At 42.9% G+C, this 21,832-nt stretch overlaps 2 protein-coding genes across 16 annotated transcripts in view; one reads left to right on the top strand and one right to left on the bottom strand.

Moving 5' to 3' along the window:
- Nucleotides 1–21,832, bottom strand: part of LOC139812023 (uncharacterized) — a 227,997-nt gene that overhangs the window by 14,227 nt on the left and 191,938 nt on the right. The window lies entirely within an intron of this gene.
- Heph (polypyrimidine tract-binding protein 1 heph) overlaps nucleotides 1–21,832 on the top strand; it is a 393,209-nt gene that overhangs the window by 314,418 nt on the left and 56,959 nt on the right. For 9 of the 10 annotated variants that reach the window (XM_071776629.1, XM_071776622.1, XM_071776624.1 and 6 more), the window contains one exon: nucleotides 7,924–8,112. In XM_071776629.1, the coding sequence (XP_071632730.1) occupies nucleotides 7,924–8,112 (189 nt within the window). The remainder of the gene's footprint in view (nucleotides 1–7,923; nucleotides 8,113–21,832) is intronic. The other variant, XM_071776627.1, reaches the window with a different exon arrangement.

Below are 21,832 nucleotides of genomic sequence, written 5' to 3'. Positions count from 1 at the left end.
TCTTAATTAATATACCACATTATTAATTCTTATTAATAAACTTACCGCAGTCATCGACTAAGAAAATATTTTCAAAAAATTCTGGGAAAGAAACCTTATTTTTATGTATACATATATACATAAATTGATAAGAGATGGAAAAACTTCTGAAGTCCCAGATTAACAATAAAATTTTTTATTTATATCAAAGACGAAGACATAATATACTGCCGTGCATATAGATATGCGCGCGGGAAGAAGACGAGGGAGGTGGGAGTGCGAGAAGGTTAACGATTTCCAGTCGGGAAATATTGATATATACGCAGGACGCATATTTTTATGGGGACCATAAAAATCGGTCGCGCCACACGACGGCAGTCGCCGTCGAAAGAATCGTAAAAATTTCACGCACGCACGCGAGACGCTCGACTTTCGCGGCCGTGCATTCTTTACTTAGTCGCGCGCATTCGCGATCCCAACGAACCTATAAGCCGTAAACAATAGTTACGCCCGGTATATAAGGCGCGTCAAATTATCAAGATATATATTCCTAAGGTACCCCGGGCGGCTGAAAGGCTCGCAGAGGTGGTACGGACGCGAAAGGGTGAGAAGGAAAGAGTTGGCGAAGAAGAGAGAGAGAGAGAGAGAGAGAAGAGGAGTTCTCGCGTAGGAAAAAGGGAGGGGAAGGTGAGGGTGGCTGGCTCGCTCGGGTGGTTGGGAAATCGACAGAAGGAGGCTGCCGGAGGATGGTAGTGCGCTCCACGCAGACACCCAACGGCCCCATTGCACCCTGGGGTCTGTATTAATGATATAATATTTCTTTGATTCACCGGAGCGGCGTACCTCCCTTAACAACCACCCTTCTTGGGCCCCGAGTTGATCCCAACCTCCATCCTCCCTCTTTCTCTTTCTCCTTGAGCGACCGAGGGGGGTAGAAGAAGACAGTGGACGAGTTCAAACGTAGTTTCAGCAGAAGGAAAACCCGTTTTGCGTCCCTTATAGCGGAGATAAATTACATTCATGTTCTCCACCCCGCGCGCTCTTATCCCTCCGTCGCCTGCAGCAACTACCTTCGGGCACCGCGCGAGTCCCCGTTCGAATCGTCGTTGGAGGAAGACGAGCTTCGCGGAACGTAGCAGCGGAGTTTATTTAAATCAGAAATAACTCTCCGTGCCCCGTCTTCTTCCCGCGGAGGCATATCCCGCCGTCCCCATTTCTCTCTTTCTCTCTCTCTCTCTCGCTTGTCCCCCAATCCTCTCATCTCGCATTTCACCCCTTTTCTGTTCCTCTCTGCATCGAAACTCGCTAGAAACTTAGCGGATGGCTTATAACGCTTATAACTCCGTCAATGATAACGAGGTTCCGCTTCTATCCGCTCTAATAACAATCTCATGACAAATTGCCTATTTCTATAGGGTGTCGTGGTACTATCGCGATTTCTTTTTGCTACTAGCTAACTTGGATTTCCTCTGAGCAGAAACCAAACGGCAATTTTTTGCGATTTCTTTATTCTTAATTATAAATAATAATAAAATTTTAAATAAATATTCAGTCAATTCCTATTATTCGAAAAACTTGAAAATTGAAATGCAATTGTCTTGAAAAGACGTGTATATATATAATATATTATCTTCCTTTTTTCATTTTATACTCGCATATTTTCTGTGAAAACACGACAGATTTAGAAACTGGATGACAGTAATCTCTGTGGCCGTCGAATACCGCGATTATCGGACTCTCCAAAAGAAACTATCCTTCCCAAGTCTGGCGAAATGCGAGACGTATCGCTAAGAAAGCACCCGCGGGAATTCGCGAACTCGGGATGGACTTATTCACCGGATGCGAATAAATTTCGGCGGAGCTTCGCGAGCGAGGTTGAACGACGCGGAAGGAAGGAAGATAGAAGGGTGGGCTTTCTGAAGGGTCGATTTTTCGAGCGAAAGCGACCCACTCTTCGATCCATCGGGACGACTCCGGGCCGCGTGCATTGTGAGCCACACAAACCCTATCTATATACATACGTGTGTACGCCGCCAATACGTTCGTAAGTCGGATGTTTATGGCGGGGCGCGAGTATTCGATCCAATAACGGCTTTATAGCCGACATCGAGCGAGCGCGCCGCGGTTTCTCGATGGCAAAATGTTAGGAAGTTCGTGGCCGGGCACGAGCAGAGAGGACTGCGGATAATCCGGGATCACAAAGGGCGAGATGCCCGTCCCAAACCTCCGAGATCGGGGAGAGCCGGGACTCGAAGCGGAGGATACGAGAAAGGGGAGTCCGAATCTATCGTGTGTCACGACGTGGGGGATTATAGAATTTCGGTCGTGTGGCGAAACATATTTGTGTACCGGGGACCGTCACTCTAATTCGATATCCCAAATGGAGGGACGACAGCGTTAAGGGAATATGTCGAACTTTTAATTAAAAATTATTACGTAGCAACGGTGAATTACACAAGTGAATTATGTCACTGCGTAATTTAAAATTACAGCAATATAATTGCTCGCGCGCGCGCGTACTATCAGGAACAAAAGCTTATTATGCGTGGAAAGGAATGGGACAGTACGAGATGAATACGCGTTGTAAAATAATATCGCGCTCCATGAAAAGAAATGAAGCAAAGAAAGTATTATATTGGCGACATCTGACCTTCCTGATCCTGAGAGAAGTCAAGGAAAGACACCGCTCACTCTCGCTGCAAAACCCACCGATATATAAACCTATCCGCAAAATAATAAAGTCCTCCGCCTGCCTTTTCTCGGTGATGTACGGCCCTATAAATGTAGCCGGCACCCTCGTAATGGGGTTCTGGCTACGACCGGTGGTGTATACGCCCGTACGATTACCACCCTTGTTCCGGGGGTTTCCGCGATTGACTACGCAACACGTCTCGTGTGTATGTGTGTGTGTGTATGTGTATGTGTGTTGAAAATTCTAGCTCCCTAGAAGTCCGATGTCTCATAAGTATTCGTTATGCAGGCAATCACGACGACTGTCACGATTTACTCGATTAGGGTGATCGATGGATTAACTCCGGTGTAAAAAAAAAAACTAGAAATAATACATCGCGGTCTAGCAACGATATGTGGCATCGCGTAACGGATTATATTTAATAGATTTCAAATTCGCTGCTTGCGCGAATCGCTCGGCGAGGAGCGTGGCACCCTCGATCATAATTAAATGCAGCGTACAGCGGCGTTGGAGAACACGGACGACGAGTTGCAAATGGTCGCGAAAAACATTTCCCGGATAGTCCATGAAATCCGAAACGCTTTCGAAATGTCACGATAAAACGGCAAACAACGCAGAACATCCAGGCAGCGAAACGTATACGCTGCCCCCCCTCCTCGCCAAAGAATGCTCTTATTTGCGTTTGGTACAGCGGAAACAAAATAAAAAAAAAGAGAGAGAAATACATGGCGTGGAGAATCGCCCGTAAATGCTCGGCTTTTGTGAAATACAGCGGCCGACCATAACGGTGTGCCGTTTGCTCGATAATTATCGACGCGCGCTCGTATATACGTACGTGCGCGCGCGCGCGCGCGCGCGTGCATGCGTATAGTTTTGCAACAAGATCTTTTATCCGATCCGTCGAGCGAAACGAAAAACATGATCATGTACTCGAGTACGCAAATCGTTTGCGAATCGTAACATGCACAATAGAACACGCCTGTTCATTCAGCGATGTATAAAACTAGTTTTCGGGTAACTTTTTACCTTAAATTTCTCCCATTAAACTCCGATTGCGGGGTCGATTGTTTGCCGTCGATCGGCGGCGGTTGTGGCGCACGTGCGCCGCAGCCCCCGCCAATTAAAATTAATTTGCCCGGGTGTTTTTCTGCGTTTAAACGTAACTCTCTGATTAACGTGATGGGGGATTGTTGCGATACGTTACAATCGTTACACCGTTCTATTTTCCGCCGTTCTAAAGCCGCGCGATCGACGAACGCGCGTCCTCGTTTAGGCGGCCGAATGGATCATTGTGCCGAAAATCGTGACGCTTGATCGCCAAAATGAGCGACGTGATCATGCGTGTCCGGCTGCGTAGTCCGCTAACATAAGGGTTGATCCTGGATTCAGCGGATCTCGCGCGGAGGATTTCGTCCCATTCGCAGCGGAAACCCAATTGCGCGCGGTTCTATGCGTCATTAGCGCTGGAAACGGAGTTAACGCCGTTAAATCCGGGTCGGTCGGTCGGTCGGTCCCCGGCTGCGATTATTATTCGCACTTGTGCCGACCGTTCGTTCGTTTGGTCGTGCAGATGCGTCGCCGCCGCCGGTGCGCGCGAAATGACGATCTCTCGTGCGAAATGCGAATGAGCGATCGCGTTCGTTCCGACTGTATAACCTGATTTTCGTCAATAAACATTTTTTTTTACTCCCTGACCTTTTCCCTCCGACTGCCATTGCATCATCTCGGGGCTTCTCACAACGTTTTTTTATCCTTAACTGATTTGTTAACAATCGAGAAATTGTCGCAAAAGGATAGTTTTTTATCATTTGCACAAAGATTCAGTGATTCGAGATCGTTTTTAAGATCTCCATCGTACTCTTTTGCACCTGTGTAGAATTGTATAATAAATTTTCATGTCAATAAGTTCTAAGCAAATGTAAGAAATAATTACCCCGAATTTAGCAGAGATTGAAAAGATCTTGATGATAATCGTGGTCCCAGAATTGCGCGCTTTATATAGTAAAAATGAATTCTTGGAAATTTACTGACGAGAAATTTTATTTCCTTTAGCGTTCTATCAATATCGAATCTCGTCGCTTTGCCAATATTTTTCGTGGCTTATTCGGCAAATATTTTCCAACTATAATACACAAACTAAAAATTGGGTCACTTCACCGATGCAAAATGAACTACCACGCGGCGCGTAGAAAGAGTATTTCAATATTTTTCACATTTACTAGTGCGTTTTACAAAAGTGTAAATAATTTTTGTAGAGATATATAAATGTGTATGAATGTAACGAGATGAGCCGCTTAAACATACAATATGCTTCGCATTCGATAAAAACAAACGCGTTTATTACGCGCGTTCTTAAAATGTTTATTTTAATCATGTATGCATTTAATTAAATATATCATAATTTGTTTATGGATATATGTATGGATACGCGTTGTTTATGCGTCGCGAATTACAGTACCGCTGTATTCGCTACATTAACAAATTGCTTTTTCGCTAATGGAAGATTACATCAGCTGCAGATCATAGTGTGGATACAAAGGATAGTTCGTTGAAGTAAACACAAATACCGCATGAAGTAATACCACTGTTTGCTTAGTGTTTCACTTCGTTAACAATTAATTAATTTGTCCATTGCACACACTGTAATTAGCGTAAGTGTCCGGATACCAAATCCAAAACGCGTTGACATACGTAGCTAGACAAATTCGAAATACATAATGCCATTCGCGCGTAACGTTATAATAATTTTCTCATCTAGTTCATTGCTCAGCTTAACTGGCGCAAGATTAACTGGTGGTTATATTTGCGAAATTTGCTTGTATATTGACGTGAAATTTGCTTTTGCCGCGATAAGTCACAAACTTCTTTCGGAAATTCGTGCCGATTCTTATTCTTAATCTAATCTGTACACGAAATACGAAAGTAAGTATAACGAAAGTAATAAGTAATGTCATGTTTGCACGCGTTATATAGCGGTATGTTTATCTTATTCTCTGAAATTATCACGAGATCGTAATATCGTAACTTTCCAGAAATACAACGTATTAAATTGTTACTTCTCTCTGTTTTCCTTTAATAATTCTCATTTATTAACTCGGGATATGTACACCGAGAACTCCTTCAAATATTCAAACACGGCGGATGTATTTACGAAAAGTAAATTAAATATCATGAATTAAATAAACGAAAATTATACAAGCGGTGCTCGCGCAGTAATATCATTCAACAGAGAAAACTTACGTCAATTTTACATAAAGTGTATATATAACAACGGACATTTTATCCGGATAAAATTGAATTTCTCTATATCAAGTTTTCTTTGAAGCACTCTCAAAGCTTCGAGGTAAAAAAGGTACCTCGCAAAAAAACAGATTATTTTTTTATGCTCTTATACCTGGACGAGATAATAAAATTTTAAGAAAGTTATCAAGTCAAACGCGTAATAAGACATGCCCTACAGCACTTTTTAGTACTTGACTTGCGCGTGATACAATAACGACGGATCCAGCTGACTCGTCGAGATCCTCACAATCGAGCGACGAGCCTCGTGCTTTTGTTGCATAAGAAACTATCATTCGCATTTCAATGCTGGTCGCGTCTCTCTCCTCCGGTCATGAGCGAAAAGACGGGTGTTGAAGAAAGGAAGAAGGGTGGAACGTTCGAGAGAGAGAGAAAGGGAGAGAATGGGGAGGAGGGAGAAACGAGCGTTGCGAATGCATCGATATTGAATTGAAAATGGATCGCGCGGAAAACGGAGAGGACGGAAGAAGACTCGTAGCTATTCGATGGCGAATATAACCGCGATCCGCACATAAACATCCTTCTTTCTTCCTGTCCTGCGCCTTTCATTTTCGCTTATCCGTCACTTATATACATACAATATGAGCTTGAAATTGCAGTTATCGCGAGATATCCCCCACCTCGCCTCTTCAAGACGATTACGCGACGTTTTATTAATCTGCCGCTGTTTTCTCTTCACTCCCCTCCTCTCCTTCCCCCCCCCCTCTCTCTCTCGGGGCAAATCAATTTTCCCTAGATCTAGGCACGCGATTCTCTATCTCAGCGAAATCGCGCTCTTCTTCCTCGTCGGCCGCGATAATAAAACGGAGGACGGCACGGTGTAGGTAATGCTTTTTATTAAGTTTTCCTCGATAAACGTACCACTTGACTGTCGCGGATGCGACTTTGCACAACCCCCGGGTCTTCGGGGAATTTTCCTTTACGCCGAGTTGCGCACGAGGACGATTTAGAAATACGGGATTATTAATTTCATGAACACTCAAAGGAGAAAAGAATCCAAGCGAAATTCACTCGGGGGTCTCGAGAGGGACGCTATTCTTTCTCCGTTATACGATACGGTTACATTTTTTATTTCCCGACGAAATTACAATATAAATTATTACAATATGTAATATAGCCGTCCGATAGAAGTCTCGCTCTGTAAAAAAGGTATGTTTATTAAACCGAACGAATAGAATAAAATGTTGAGAAATAAAAGAAAGCATTTTTGCAGAATTAATTGCCATGCATCTTGCCGCGGAATGACGTAATTAAAACGAAATTCTTGCGCGTACAAATAAGTTTTGCCTCGCGAACCCGCCTCCGTTTTCATCTCTCGTTCCCTTGAATTTTGTCATCTGTTCCGCGCGTGTTTACCCGCATGCGAGTTTCAGATATTCCATTACGACTTGCACTCCGAGGTAAATATAAAAATGCTTTCCGTTCCATCCTGCATGTTTTACCTTGCCGCGCATAAATCAAAAAAGAATCTCGACATAACTCCCCGAGATCGGTTTCGGGCTTAAAGTAACTGCGCAAACTTGGACAGTCGTGTCGTCTCCTTTTATCTCAAACTGTGATTTTGCTCAACAAGACTATAAAACGTAAATGCTTTGTGAAATCGGCATTATAGTAGAGCAGTTAAGTAGTAAAAGCGTATTACATATCGGACCTTAATTTATTGGTCTCGCTATAAAAGCGCCGACGTTCAAGTCATTTAGGGATTTTAATTTAACTAAATTAGACGCAACTAAAATACGTTTCAAAAAATTGTATAACAATATAATTATTATCATGCGTTAACACCTAGAAAAAAAATTGAGCCAGTATTAACAACTGTATCACAAAATATGTACATTTGTGTGAAAAATGATGTATTTATTTAAGTGTTTTAATTAATGTATTTGAGACATTTGAAGTCAAATGACTTGTGCGTGTTCCGTAGCTGACAAAATCTTCTTTTATTGTTGCAGGCGTTTCTTGAAATGGCGGACGAGAACGCTGCAGCCACCATGGTGACCTACTACGCTTCCGGCGTGGCCCAACTCAGAGGCAGAGCGGTCTATGTGCAGTTCAGCAATCACCGTGAACTCAAGACGGATCAAACGCACTCCAACAACGCGGTCAGTAGCCCAACAAATGATGTCGCCAACACCTCTGAGGTCTGTGTCATACTTCTCGCTTCAACTTCTTTCTTGCTTCATTAAACCTTGGGAACGGCTGCATGAACGCTATTCTCGCCGGACTAACTCTATTTCGATCTCCTTTTAACACTCGCTCGCTTTTTTTCCTCTTCTTCTACCGGTGACATAGGTCGTAGGTATTTAAAAGCAAAGAACTTCGAAGTAACGTCGAAGTAACGTCGAACCTCACAAGTGAATAGTCACGTTGTTTCGTCAAAAATTATATAGGGCAAAACTCGGGTAAGATGGCCATACAGGAAAGATGGCCAACCTATGTTCTTTCAATCTAGCTCGCCATGAAATATCGAATGAACATGCATGGATTGGCCATTTTTCCTGTATGGCCATCTTATCCGAGTTTACCCTAGGTATCTTAAATAGGTTTTTATATGATAAAAATCGATAAGAACGTTTTGCATTCCTATCCGTGAAGAGAAGAAAGAGCTTGTGCTGTCGCTGTATGTCCTGTCGATGACGGTGACTTCGATGCCTTGAGGCGTTTGCTGAAGGCGGCATCCATGAAACGAGTCGAATCCTGCCGATACAGTGGTTGCTAATCGCGCGGCCAAATTAGCTTCGACAGTAGGGTTATTAATGCGGTTTAATTAATTAAGCCGATATCTAGCCCCTTGCGTATATCTTTACTGATCATCGGCGGCAACATCCAAACGCGTGGCGCGACGCTACGCGGGAGCGGGTGGGACACGCCACGGCCATTTCGCCGTCAAGTCAATCTAAACACACTCGCGTCCGCAAACTCCGTTATAATTAATGCGTCCATAATTTATGAACGATCCCTCGGGCGCGAGCGAGCGCGATGGCTCATCCCGCCTACGCCCTACTAAACCCCTCGTCTACATGACTGCACACAGTCGCACGTATACGCCACTACTTGCGACTTGCGCGTGTCATCGTGTGCTGCCGGTCATCATCGGAACTAGTTAACTCGCTGCGCAATTCAGGGCTGCGCGCGGCCGTTCCGAATGAAATTTGTCAGCGAATTAATTAGCGTGCGAACTCAACCGACGAATCAATTAACGGAATTCAGTTAGGGTACTCGCGACATTGCATTGTGCGCACACGCGCCAACTTACGTGGAACGCTCCGTTGCTGTTATTGTGTTCGCTCCAAAAAATTGGAATTAACGCGCATCTCCTTTTGAACGTTTTTTCTAAGAACTTATTGGCCCAAAACGGATCAATGTGGTGGAACGTTTTTAATCGGAAATCCAGCAAGAACGATACGGTGATGGTTTCGAAACGCACGCACGTGCTCGACGAATCCGCGGCACAGCGCGTCATTGTCTTGCCGCGTCGCGTCGCGTCGTCGTCTCGTCGTCGTCTTTCCGCCGCGGGAGAGTCGAGAATGACGTCGAGCGAAGCCGCAGTATTATCGTTAACCAGCCCCGCCAATTCGCGTCGTCAACATCGTAACTCCCGTAAGTTTTCCGATGCCACCGTGTCGGTCTGTCTGCCTCCCTCCCGAGAACACTCTCCGTCCTCCCTCCTCTGAGTTACCGAACTGCCGTTGCCACCCCCCCCCCCCGGGGGCGCAACTTCGCGGTGGAAACGGACACCGATCCCACGGGGAATCCTCCGGGAAAGTTTCGCGTGTATCGGGACGGCGGTTGGGGGAGGGGGGAGGGAAGGAGCGCGGCGGTGATGGTCCGCACGAAAAATAATAAATAAGGAAGTAAATAGCCCGGCGACGCGCCTCGTCGCCACTGATGCTTTTTCTTGACACGCGGAAACTTTCCCGGCACACGTGACCGTGGAAACTTTGCAATCTACAGGATTTACAGAGCCGCGACGTGCGCGGTTTGTCTGAGAACAAAATTCATCGTAATTCTAGGAAATTCCTATGCGCAAGTTTCACATTACTCTCTCGGTGTATCACGATGTCATTATCGCTTCGTTAAATAAGGGCGGTCGTAAAATACGCGGAAGAAGAACGAGAAGGAGTTGAAGTGACTTTCTTAAACTATATTTAATGTACACTGGTTTTTTTTCACGCGCCACGCAGGATTCTATTTCTAGAAAATATTGAAGTTGTTTCCAACTTGCTTCTCTCTCTCTCTCTCTCTTTCTCTCTCTCTCATTAAGATTTAATTTTTAACGTTTATTTTTAGTTTTATACATATATATATATCCTTGTAAGTAAATTTTACTTTGTAGATTTTTCTCTTCAAGCGCGTGGAGAAAATGTTAAGTACATCTAAATTTATTACCGTTTATTCATTTGCGATGTTAAATAGTTGATTTAACTTGAAATTAAATTCTCGACGAAAGAAAATCAATTGCAAGTTACGTTAAAAATAAATATCATTATAAAAATACAATTTATATTTAATTTACTTAAATATATTTATATTCGAAGCCTTTCTCCAATTATATCGTTACTAAAATAATATTGAGAGATAAAACTATTCGTATCGAAATAACATTAAAATAATCCGAACGTATAACAGTGAACTTTTCTTAAGATAGGATTAGCATTCTAGCGCATCAAGAAAGTATTATATTTATATTATAAATGTTCATTCAAGAATAAAAGAATGCTCGAGCTTCAATTTTATTTCCGTTCTGATTCTACATCAAAAATTCGAGTGTGCGTGATCTAAAGACAAATATTACACAGGGTCCGCCAACGAAAAGTGTCCACCCCCTATAATTCGGAATAAACGGCTCAAAATTATGAAAAATCGCGAAATACATGTTCGATCAGTGTTTTTAGCAAATTATAATTTTATTATCCTACATTTTTGTAACTAAAACTATATTCATGACTTATTTGAATATTTCATTTGCTAACGTCAGAAGTTAAAATCATTTAAACACTACCGTTTGTATAAGAGTGATATTAAATTAAAATTACCATCGTATCTTCCTTAACCCTCCGTCTGTATACGTGGGTCTATGGCGTTCGAGCCAAAACGATATCTGTAATTGTAAAACTTGCAAGCTTGTTAATGAAAATATATTAAATAAACGATGACTATAAAATCAACTAAAATGTAGACAGATGTTTTGTGAATTTTTTTTTAGATTTTTCTAAATACTTTAAGGTAAGGAAAAATAACATCAAACGTGACAGATCCACGTATACAGACGGAGAGTTAAGGAAGATACGATGGTAATTTTAATTTAATATCGCTCTTATACAAACGGTAGTGTTTAAACGGTTTTAACTTTTGACGTTAGCGAATGAGATATTTAAAGTCATGAATATATAGTCCAACGGTACAAAAAAAAACGTATACAGACGGAGGGTTAGGTAAAGAAAGAAAAAGAAAACGCGACAGTACTTCTGAAGGGGCAAAGATGGCGAAGGGTTTCACGGCGCGTTCGCTGGCTCTCTCTGCAGTCGAATGATTTCTCGCCGGGCGTCCAGACTGACAAACGACGCCGAAAAAGCAATCGCCGTGAAAGCCTCGGCGATGCACCGCTCGCGCATCGGCCTCTGTCTCTACGTGGGCGACGATGATGCCGGAAATTCTGCGGTCCGAACGCAAGACAAACGTCGCGCGTCAGCCACCGCGTGTGCTCGCCGTCTAGAACGAGAAATCAATTTTACATGAACGAAGAAACAAATCCGCGACGACGGCTGCCACGAAACACGCGTTATTATAGTCCCATGCCTTTTATTCTCGATTAAAAAATCATCGCGCAATTTCAGATCGAATGACTTGTATATACGAGTCATATCAGTTCTTCATTCTCACGTATTATGCGATTCGATCTTTAAAAACTTACATATCTATTATATAATCCAGTATTTCTACTTTCGACATTGACATGTTTTGTTTCTTCTCGATTTAATTTCTGGTGTGTATAAACTAATAGACTTTGCTACTACTTTTCACGTAGAAGCATCCGCGAGGAAAATTAACAGTCTTAGACTTTAGAAGTCTTCCGGTATCGATTGCACGAGATATACATAATTGAATGCGGACTGGACGGAACAGGTCGGCGAAGGCACGAAACAGCTAGGAGAAATCAAATTTAGCGTAAGAGAAAGAGCGCGAGAGAGAAAGGGAATATATTTATGAGTAAAACGCGACAGCCCCTGGGGGTGATGTGTCGGTTAAGTAAATGCCCGGTTGGCGAACTCCGTTTAATAAAGACGCCGTGCGCCGCGGCGCCTCGGCATTGTTTAGTAATTAATTTAGAGCCGAGCTCGCCGCCCCGCAACGAATAACCGCGCTGTTTAGAGCGGGAATGAGCGAGACAAGAATAAGGTATATTTCGGACGACAAAGCGATAAAAACATGGGAGAGTTATAATGTGACGGCGCGTTGTGCGCGCCCAAAAATAGATTATTATCAAGAGAGATCTAATTAAAACCAAATTAAATACCATTGAAGTAAACCGTGCGAGCAATTAGACGCTTTCAATTACGCGCTTTGAATGCGCAAAATTACATGGAAATTGAAATAATATTGATACACGTTTGAATAATGGATATATTGAAATTACGTCGAAATTGAAAATATGTTTTAATAATAGCTGCCGCGAAGACCAAATTCTCTCTGCATTACCTACATCGCCTTGAATACATCAGTTTTTATCTAATTTTTCAAACTTAAATGTCAGATCACCGATGCGAATTGCCGTGTATAACCTCATTGCGAATTCGATTTAGATAACTTTATTTTGCGCTTATTTTTCAATCGATTTGTTTTTACGCGGTCACACGAAGAGTTTTGGAGATATCGTCAGCTTTACAGCTCCACTTTTAACCTCTCGAAATGCACTTTTCTTGAGTTTCCAAGTTCGCCGGAAAGCTTTTCGTCGCAGTCTAGAAACCCGCGACCGGAATTAAGAGGTATTTTTACGTGGCTTCTCGCCCGTCGTACAACGCCTTCCCCCAGTTCCATGTTAGTTGGCAATTTGGATTAATTTAGATATTTCCGACTGCTTTTACGCGGCCGCTTTTATCACCATTCCTGTCCTCGTTCAAATGATTTCGCTTTTGTGTTCGAGACGTCGACGGGATTTAATTTGAACGCGCGCGTAAATAGCTTGGCATGCACCGCGAGCGAAGTTTCGCAGTGATATGTCTATTTATAAATAGAGGTGTGTTACGGAAAAGCGGGAAACAAATGAACTTGGAGAAAACGAGAAAATTTGATACTTTTTTCATCGGACTAATGAATTTACTCACTTGACTGCGTCACTTTATTTTTACACGTCGTTTATTGCATTTATTTACAATACTTTGTTAACTCGATATTATTATTAAAAAATTTACAACATATAATGTCAACTTTAGAAGGAAAAAAGTAAAAAGCATCCCGGAGTTTTTTAATTGTAACACACAAACTATACCGATATTTTATACTGTACCTTTCGGCGCTAATTGATATTCATTCCACACTTTTATGTATCATTGTCAAATATGCTGGCAAATATAGTATAGAATAATAATCGTAAACCACGGAGCTTTGCAACGCAAGCTATTTGTTTTTGCATATTCGCGGGCTAAAAAAAATATCTCTCAATAGTGCTTGAAACTAAATATTCATCTTTTTTTGTTCCGTTGTAAAATATTCGAGCATTTAATTTTTTTTAACAAATTGAAGGAGAACCGGTTTTTGTCTCGAAGGTTTGCCTTATTATATTTTTTGAAAAGCAACAAAATATTTCACGAAGGGAAAACCGGCTCGAAAATTAATTCACGTTATTTTTATCCCGGGAATTTTTATAATATTCAGAAAAAGTTGATTTTTCGTACGCGGCGAGTTGCGTGCACACCTTTGTTTGACGCGCGTGTGATGACGGGCCCGACGAACGACCAAGCACGAAAATGTCCCCGAGTTTTCGCGTTTCGTCAACCGCACCGAGGCCGACGCGGGAACCCGCGTGAAAAAGCTCGCCGCGATAGGCCACGCGCGCGGAAAATTTTTATCGCCTTGGCGGGGCGACTGCGGCTGGGGCAGACTCTCGGCCCCTGATACTTTTAAAAACAGATTCCGCTCGGCGCGACGCGACGGTCGTAACAAAGCCGGCAATGAAAGTATGCCGCCTGTGCCTGTGCACGAAAGAAAAGGCGTGCGCCGGCTAATGGTTTTTCCCGACAACGAAACTTTCGGTAGCCTTTAGTAGTAGTCGCGCTCGCTCGCTCGCGCCCTTACTAAAACTAAACTCACGCCCGGCAGGAAGCCCTGGTAAAAGGCAGCTTCGTGTCCCGCTATAACGGCGCGACATAATTCTGCTTTACACCGTCGGCGACTTTTTTCCTTGTTCTCTCGGAAAACTTTCCATCGGCGAGGAGAAAAAAGAAAGAAGTGGTATCACGGGAGATCAAACCCTTTGTTGAATTTTATCCTATATGCGCTTACGTGTCGCGAATCGAAAGCCACGTGTTTTATATTAAATATGGACTTTAACCCATGATCCCCTCTAACCCAAAATTCGAAGAGATCTTTGTGATATTGCTTCTGAGTTTATTTTCGAAACATAGGAATGTTATCGATTAGAGAGAAGAACGCTATTTATGACCAGAACTGGATCTTGGTAGTCTAATAATAATATTGTGTCAATTTTTAATACTTTTTCCAAACTCAGTAAACTGCGCGCGCCGATTTTTTGTCGGTCTTTAAAACACAGCTCCTAGCTTGAACAGTAAATCTACATACTTAACCCTTTGAAGCATACATTTTTCTTTACATACGAATTCTTTGAAACTAGATATACAGGGAGTTTTGGAGTCGCTGATTATGGAGTCAGATTTTCAAAGTTTAAAATGGCGGATCTGATATACAACTAAAAATAAAAAATGAGCTTACTTACTTGAAACGAGTATTCAGAGGTTTTTAGTGATTATAAATATGGAGTTGAATCAACCGTTGTAAATTTTGAAATTTTTGTTACAGATTCGAGCGAGAATCAGTGATTCAAAATACCCAGATATGAAATTTTAAAGAAATCGGAGTAAAAAAAATATTTAAAAAAATTTTTTAAAGACATTATATGAGTGCATTAAAGTGTTAAATCGATAATCGATTAAATTTTGAGGCAATAAGCATTCTTATTAAATCATATTAAAAAATCATATTAAAAAATTTATTGCAAAAAATATCACAGCCAGGATTCGAACCTGGACCTCTTCACTTCCACTCAGTAATTTCTCTTTAATTGATTGTATATCATAACTGCAATGTCCTGTTTCACTTATTATAGGAATTGCTTGTCCAAGCAAAAAGAGTTCTTTTTACAGTGGTTAGTTACGGATGCCAGGGACTATTTTTGTCTAGGGCAGTCTAGGCCGAGGTGGTGTAAACAAGAACGCAGAAAAAAAGAGACAGCCCGCGTACATGAATTTTCTGCAATTAACCCGTGTCAACATTAACATTTTTCGCCGACGCTAACCGGCGCGGTGCGCGATAAACGCGGCGATCATGAATAAATCAGCGTTACCACGAAGTAAACGTGTTCGCTAAGCGACGCGTTTGACTAAAACCTTGTCGTTGCTTTTTATTATGGGCACTAGGTTATCGTTGGTACACTTCCGCGCCCGTTGTAGATGCTATCGGATTCATGAGAGAGGGAGAACGAGAGAAAGAGTGCGAGAGAGAGATAGACGGATTTCTCAGCGGGAAAAGCAATAGAACCAGGATGCAAAGTAATACAGCGGCAAACTAGAAAAACAGAAGGCTAGAGCTCCAGGGGTAGAAAAAGTAAAATTGAATATTCGATTCAACGACGAGGCAATAAAAATGCGCGGCGAACGAATGCATGGAACATGGAACGACGTACGTACGCAGTATATAAAAATCATTACGGGGCACGAAATGGGGCTGTTAGGAATAAAAGAGAGATCGGGGGCACGCGATCGGGGCCGGCAATTCCGGCCGGTTAAAATTAAAGACTCGAAATTTGTTAACAATACTTCGCGATTAGATTGAAAAAGCACCTAACGTCCAATTAAAGAGTTAAATAATACGTACTGGGCTTAATCTCGACGAGGATTATTAATCTGTTTGCCGCGCGGCCATTGTTTATGGGCTAATGCCTTCCACCGGGGTAATTGCGAGCAACATAAAAGCTGGGCGTTAAAGCCGGAAAAGTGATCGCGCGTATATATATAATCTTGTTACGTCCGGAGGGAAACTGGCAATGGATCTCACACTTTTTCCCTTCAGACCGAGTATATACGCGCGGCGGAGTGGCGTAATTTGGGGCATTGTTCCCGTCCTGAATACAATGACGGGGGCAAGGACGGGCGGGTGCTTCAATAATTCCGCTTTTGCCTCCCCGTTACATTTAACAATTAATATGTTGCGATACAAAACCGCCTCCGCGATTGTTGTATCCGCTGTTGATTTTCCTTTTATATTCTTGGCACCATCTTGCTTTTATAGGAATCATTTTTCTTCCCGCGCGACTTATTGCGGTTACGAGTTTCGCGATAGACCGCAATTCGCGAGAATATTCCCTATTTGTCAAAAGAGTCGCGAGTAGTTGCGTGATATTTACCGTTGTTTAGCGACAATTGAACTAATAATGCAAGTATTGAACGTCAAAGTGTCTGCGTGATGTGCATTTTGTGTATTTCAAACTGAATCGTCGCAGACATCGGTGGCACGTGATTTTTCGGGGATTTTTCGGGGTCGCTCTCGCGTCGACCGTGAAGGACGTGAGGGACGGGATGAGTAAGGCGGGACGGGAAGAAAGCAGGTGAGAAAAGAGGGTTGAGAAATGGGGAAGATACAATGCACGGGGTGTCTCACAGAAACAATGCAACGCGCCGTAGATCACCCGAGACACCCTCCATTAAAAATATTACACCATTTTGCCGCGCGCGTAGCCGTGTCCTCTCCTCCCGATCTCCGCCGCCCGCGCCGCCGCCGCGAACCCTCTGTATTTCCGTGGCCGGCGGGGCTCGAACGCCCCTCCGTCAGCCACCCTGCTCCACTTTGGCTGGCAGCCGCGACAGGTCCGAATAACAATGTGCCATTGTTAGACCTACATTCACTGTATCGAGCTCTGAAATATGCAAGCTATGAAGACCGTCGCGCTACAGAGAGCGAGGTCCTCTCCACGCACCCTTGAGCCAAGGGCGCCCCCGCTTATCCGACCCCTATGAACGAGCTTTATCGCCGAGAGGGAAATGTCGTTTTCGCTCCCGCCCACTCGAGCGAAATTTTGGCCCGACCGAGAATATATATCTATCTCGCGGGATGAACGCGGAACGTCCGCGGATATTATCTTGTAACATCGCCCTGTACTTTGTCTCGATGTGTACAACAGCTGCTCAGAAATGATATTGAATTTCGTAATATCGCAATATGTGAAATAAAATTCATTGTTCAATTATTCGTCAGAATAACTGGCAATCTTATTATTTTTATAAACCGTTGTTCATAAATTGAATTTTGATATTATTCTGTCTTTTGTCTTTGAACTTTTATAGGTACTGGCTGCTCTATAAGCATAACGCATTGTTATCTCAGAAACGAGAGAAATTGCATGTAATTTTTTCTTGGTATAGTATCGCGGTCGAAATAGATGAACTTTTCACTGGCACGCGGAAAAACTTTTCGACATGCCGCAATTCAATAGAGCAGACTGTAATTTAACCTAAACGGCCGTGTAATTTAACGTTCAACATTTCTGACAAAAGTAAACTTCGTAGGACGGTTGATTAACTTCCGCATCTATTTATTAATTCACGATCCCACGAACGGAGTTCGCGGGACGTTTTACGACTGCACTTTATCGCGGCTAGCGGCATGCGAGCGAACTCGTTTATTTCAACGTATATGCGGCGTGCCGCGACAAAAAGTGCGGCATATACGCGACTTGTCGTAGCTCTGACGTTTTATAGCTAATAATACTATCCGCGGCGGCGTATGCGAATGTCTCGCATTCGATTTGAAGATAGATATTAATTACCCCGGTAATTATAATGCGGATAGGGAACGACATAATCATAATTGCCGACAACGGCCGTTATTGCAATCGTTGCGTGGAGATAATGGACACCGACATTAGCATGGACACAATAGTTAACCACACCATTCAGATCATCCGATGAAATACGACATTGTACGACCTGTTATTGAGACCGAACAGTTTAACAGATAGAAGGGAACACTGTATTTAACCATTATTAAAGATATTTGCATATCGCGTATCCCTCGTGCATAAGAGAAACCCCCTTCCCTTCTCTTTTTCACCGCGAGTTAAAGACGAGTAAACGACGCCAACCTAATCCATCATTTCCACGCATTCGACGCGCTTCCCCGCGACCTCCATCATATTTTACCTCCTTCCCCGTCGCGTCGCCGCGAAAGAGAAAAAGAGCTGCTTTTACTGATGGCGCGAAAAATCGAATATTTCCTCGCAACAAATCTGAAAGGTTGCTCGCCTTCCCTCCCCCTTGCCTAGCTGGAAAAGAGTACGACCCCGTTCTCCTTTCCCGATGGCTTTGTACACCCTCTCTTCAGTATCGGATCTCGGTATATCGACGGCTTTGTATGCGTATCGCGAAGCCGCATATACGCGAGCCTATTGGCGCTTTACCAATACCGAGGCGCGAGGGTCGGCCGAGAAGGATGCATGAAGATAGATCGTTCAATTTTTTTTCCCCCTCGCTGGAACGTGGACACCCGGGGATCAAGAAGTAGGAATGTCTTGTGGGAGCGCGAGGGACGTGTCTCCTCGACTTTTCGACGAAATTCGACTTTGTGAATTTTTTAGATGGGAATTGTCTTGCTGTTGTGTGGGGTGATTTGAAAAACGTCGGGGGTGAAACATCGTAGTACCCCCGAGCCAGAAGCAATTTCTAGAGATGCATAATAAATATACAGGTGACCCTCGAATAACGCGACTAATTGATTTTGTGTTATAGAAAACCGTGCAATTCAAGACTCTATAGATCCGTATGGAATTGGGGATTTGGTTACAAGGAATTAAAAAAAAAACCTTTTAAAAAGTAGGGCTGTCACAATTTTTTATTGTTACAATATGTTATTCGAGACTCCATGTAAATTCAAGTATCGTATATCCATATGCAATTCAAGTACTATTTTCGAAGGCCATCTATATTATATCATATCGCCACGATGTGTAACGTAACGATAATGAAAGTTTGCGAAAGGAACGAAAATAGAAAATTACTCGTGACACATCACCAAGAAAGGAATTAAAGGGGAAGCGTGCGAATGATTCTCTTGAAAATCGCGAATTCTTTTTCTTCTCTTCACGAACTCGCCAAACGCTAGTTCGAGGCTCGTGTTTGATTTCGTTCGACATTACGAGCACACAATACGTCAAAGGTAGCTGCGACGATTCTGGACGGATTTCCGCCAGAGCACGAATGGCTTTGGGAGCGCGGGAGGATGCGACGGGGTGGAAAAGGGGTGACGCTACAAGCCGGGAAGACTGATTATTCTGACTGCAGAAGAGTCCGTCTGGCTGGGTGGGCCACTCCATCATTTTGACAGCGGCGAATCCCGCTCGTAATGTCGTCCAATGAACGCGCGTTCTTTATCCCGCTCGCGAGCGCGAGGTATGTACAAGCGCTGAAAAAAAGGGGGGCAGAAAGGCGGAGAAGACGGGAAAGGGAGAGAAGGGAAAGAGGAAAACAAAAATTAAAATCGTGAAAAAAGCGAGACTATCGGGGGGGTGGGGGGTCGAAAAACTCGACGCGTATAATGGAATACGCGGCGTCGCGTGCGTACCTGAAAGGGGGGGTGAGTAAACGGTGTCAGGGTTGCGCATGATTGAAATCGATGGCCGTACCATCGACCCGCGAGCCAACAAATTCTCTCCCCCTGGTCCAAACTCCAAACTAACGTCGTCGACGCGGACGGGAAATACGGCACAAAGACCGGTATCGGGGCCCGAGATCGAGCCCGTGAACACGAATTTAATGGATATAATTTAATTTGACGGAATCACATATGGGAGTTTTTCCCGCTCGAGGCGCTTCCTCGTGTCGTTTGACGCGTGACGCACGAGATCGGGGTGAATTGGATTGAACCGAAATGGACGTGCAAAGCGCGTCGGGAATATAATAAAAATCAAAGCATCAAACGCACTTACGATATACGATTCTCTTTACTGAGCTTTTAGATTACATAACCTAACCTAGAGTATACCTATAATAAGAGTACGGACACCGCGTCCGCCATTAATAAGGAATTTGTATATTAATAAGAAATTATGAAAGTAATAAGTAAATTAAAAAGTATATATTTTATTATTTATAATATATTCAATAACAGCAACATTACAATATAATATAGTATTAAATATAATATAATATAACATTAAATGAAACTTACAAAGTATGCCTGACAACGTAACCTAACTTAACTTGCATCACACTCTGTTTGTCACATAAAGAAATAGCAAAATATAATAAAATCAGCCTCAATAGCATTTCTCTTTATAACATTGTTTATTAACTTAAACTTAAAATTACGCGAATTTTATTGTTTTTATACATAATAAAAAATTCCATTTCCCTATTACATATGGCGAATCGAAGAACCAATGAAAAATCGACCAACATTGTCCACATTCTTATATTATAGATACTCTAACTTAACCTAACCTAAACCTTAATTTTATGTATTTTTTTTTCAATTTACATATCTCGAGAATCATTAATCCCATGAGCGAAGCGAAGAGATATAAATTTATTTCATAGAGAACGCAAATAATTCCTCGAGTCGTCCCGCAAAGTAGAACTGAGATCGTTCCTTCTTTCTTTTCTTCACCGTTTCGGGTTTAAGCGCGGGTCTCGTCGCTGATGAAGTTCGTCCGATTACTTTTTATTTCGCGCCCTTCGCTGTCCATTAGCGGTGATATACACGTTGGCTCCGCGCTGCGCCGTCACGGTTGCATCTCCGTGTACGTATATATATACGGCGGAAATTCCATCGCCGCGCCGGCCGATGAATTATTCAGGAAAAATTTTGCGCTGCTCGTGTAACGAGCGTGCGGCACTTTCCGCGCAGTTTTCTTATCGCGCTCCTCCTCGTCTTTTTTCTTTTTTTTTTAACGGCGTCTCTCTCTCATCCGCGGAACATTCTGCGGATAGCCGTATTCCGACGTGTTATCCTCCCTCGTTTCGCCAAGAAATCGCGGGACGTTTCTCGGCAATCTACCGCTGCTTCTCGCTTCCAAGTGTTCATTAATTCTTAATTCCTTCGTTCCGCCTTCGAGCGTATGTTGCGCCGCGAGAGGGGTCGTTTCGTATTCTCTTGAAATGAAGTTAAACAATGTATCGTAGAATAATTGTCGGTGATGTTAATTTGAGATTAGAGAAAGAGCGAGAGAGAGAGAGAGAAGATGTTTGTCAAAATCCTTACTGTCTATTTCACGAGAAGTGAAATTGCACAAGAGTGTCGGGCGTGGAAAAATCTCTCGCTATAGTTAAAGATTTATTAAAATGAGATAATAATTAAACGTCAAATTTTTCGGTGCTTTCGACCGATAAGTTTCTCGAAATAATATATCTCGTAATGAAATAATTCCAGTCTAAATAGGTAATAGGATGCCGCACCTCCACGTCCGAGTCCAGACGGATTTTAAAGCTGCCGCGCCGGTTTGATATCGCGGTCTGCGGAATCCTCTTATTTTCTCAGACACTATTATTTTCTCGGGCAATTCGACAGAGAGAGCGAGTTGAACGGAACAGAGGCGGGACTTACTCTCGAAATTCTCATCGCAATTCTCATTCCACC

This window comes from Temnothorax longispinosus, chromosome 4 (assembly GCF_030848805.1).
Source record: "Temnothorax longispinosus isolate EJ_2023e chromosome 4, Tlon_JGU_v1, whole genome shotgun sequence".
Lineage (NCBI taxonomy): Eukaryota > Metazoa > Arthropoda > Insecta > Hymenoptera > Formicidae > Temnothorax > Temnothorax longispinosus.
This window is presented reverse-complemented; position numbering and strand designations above follow the sequence as displayed.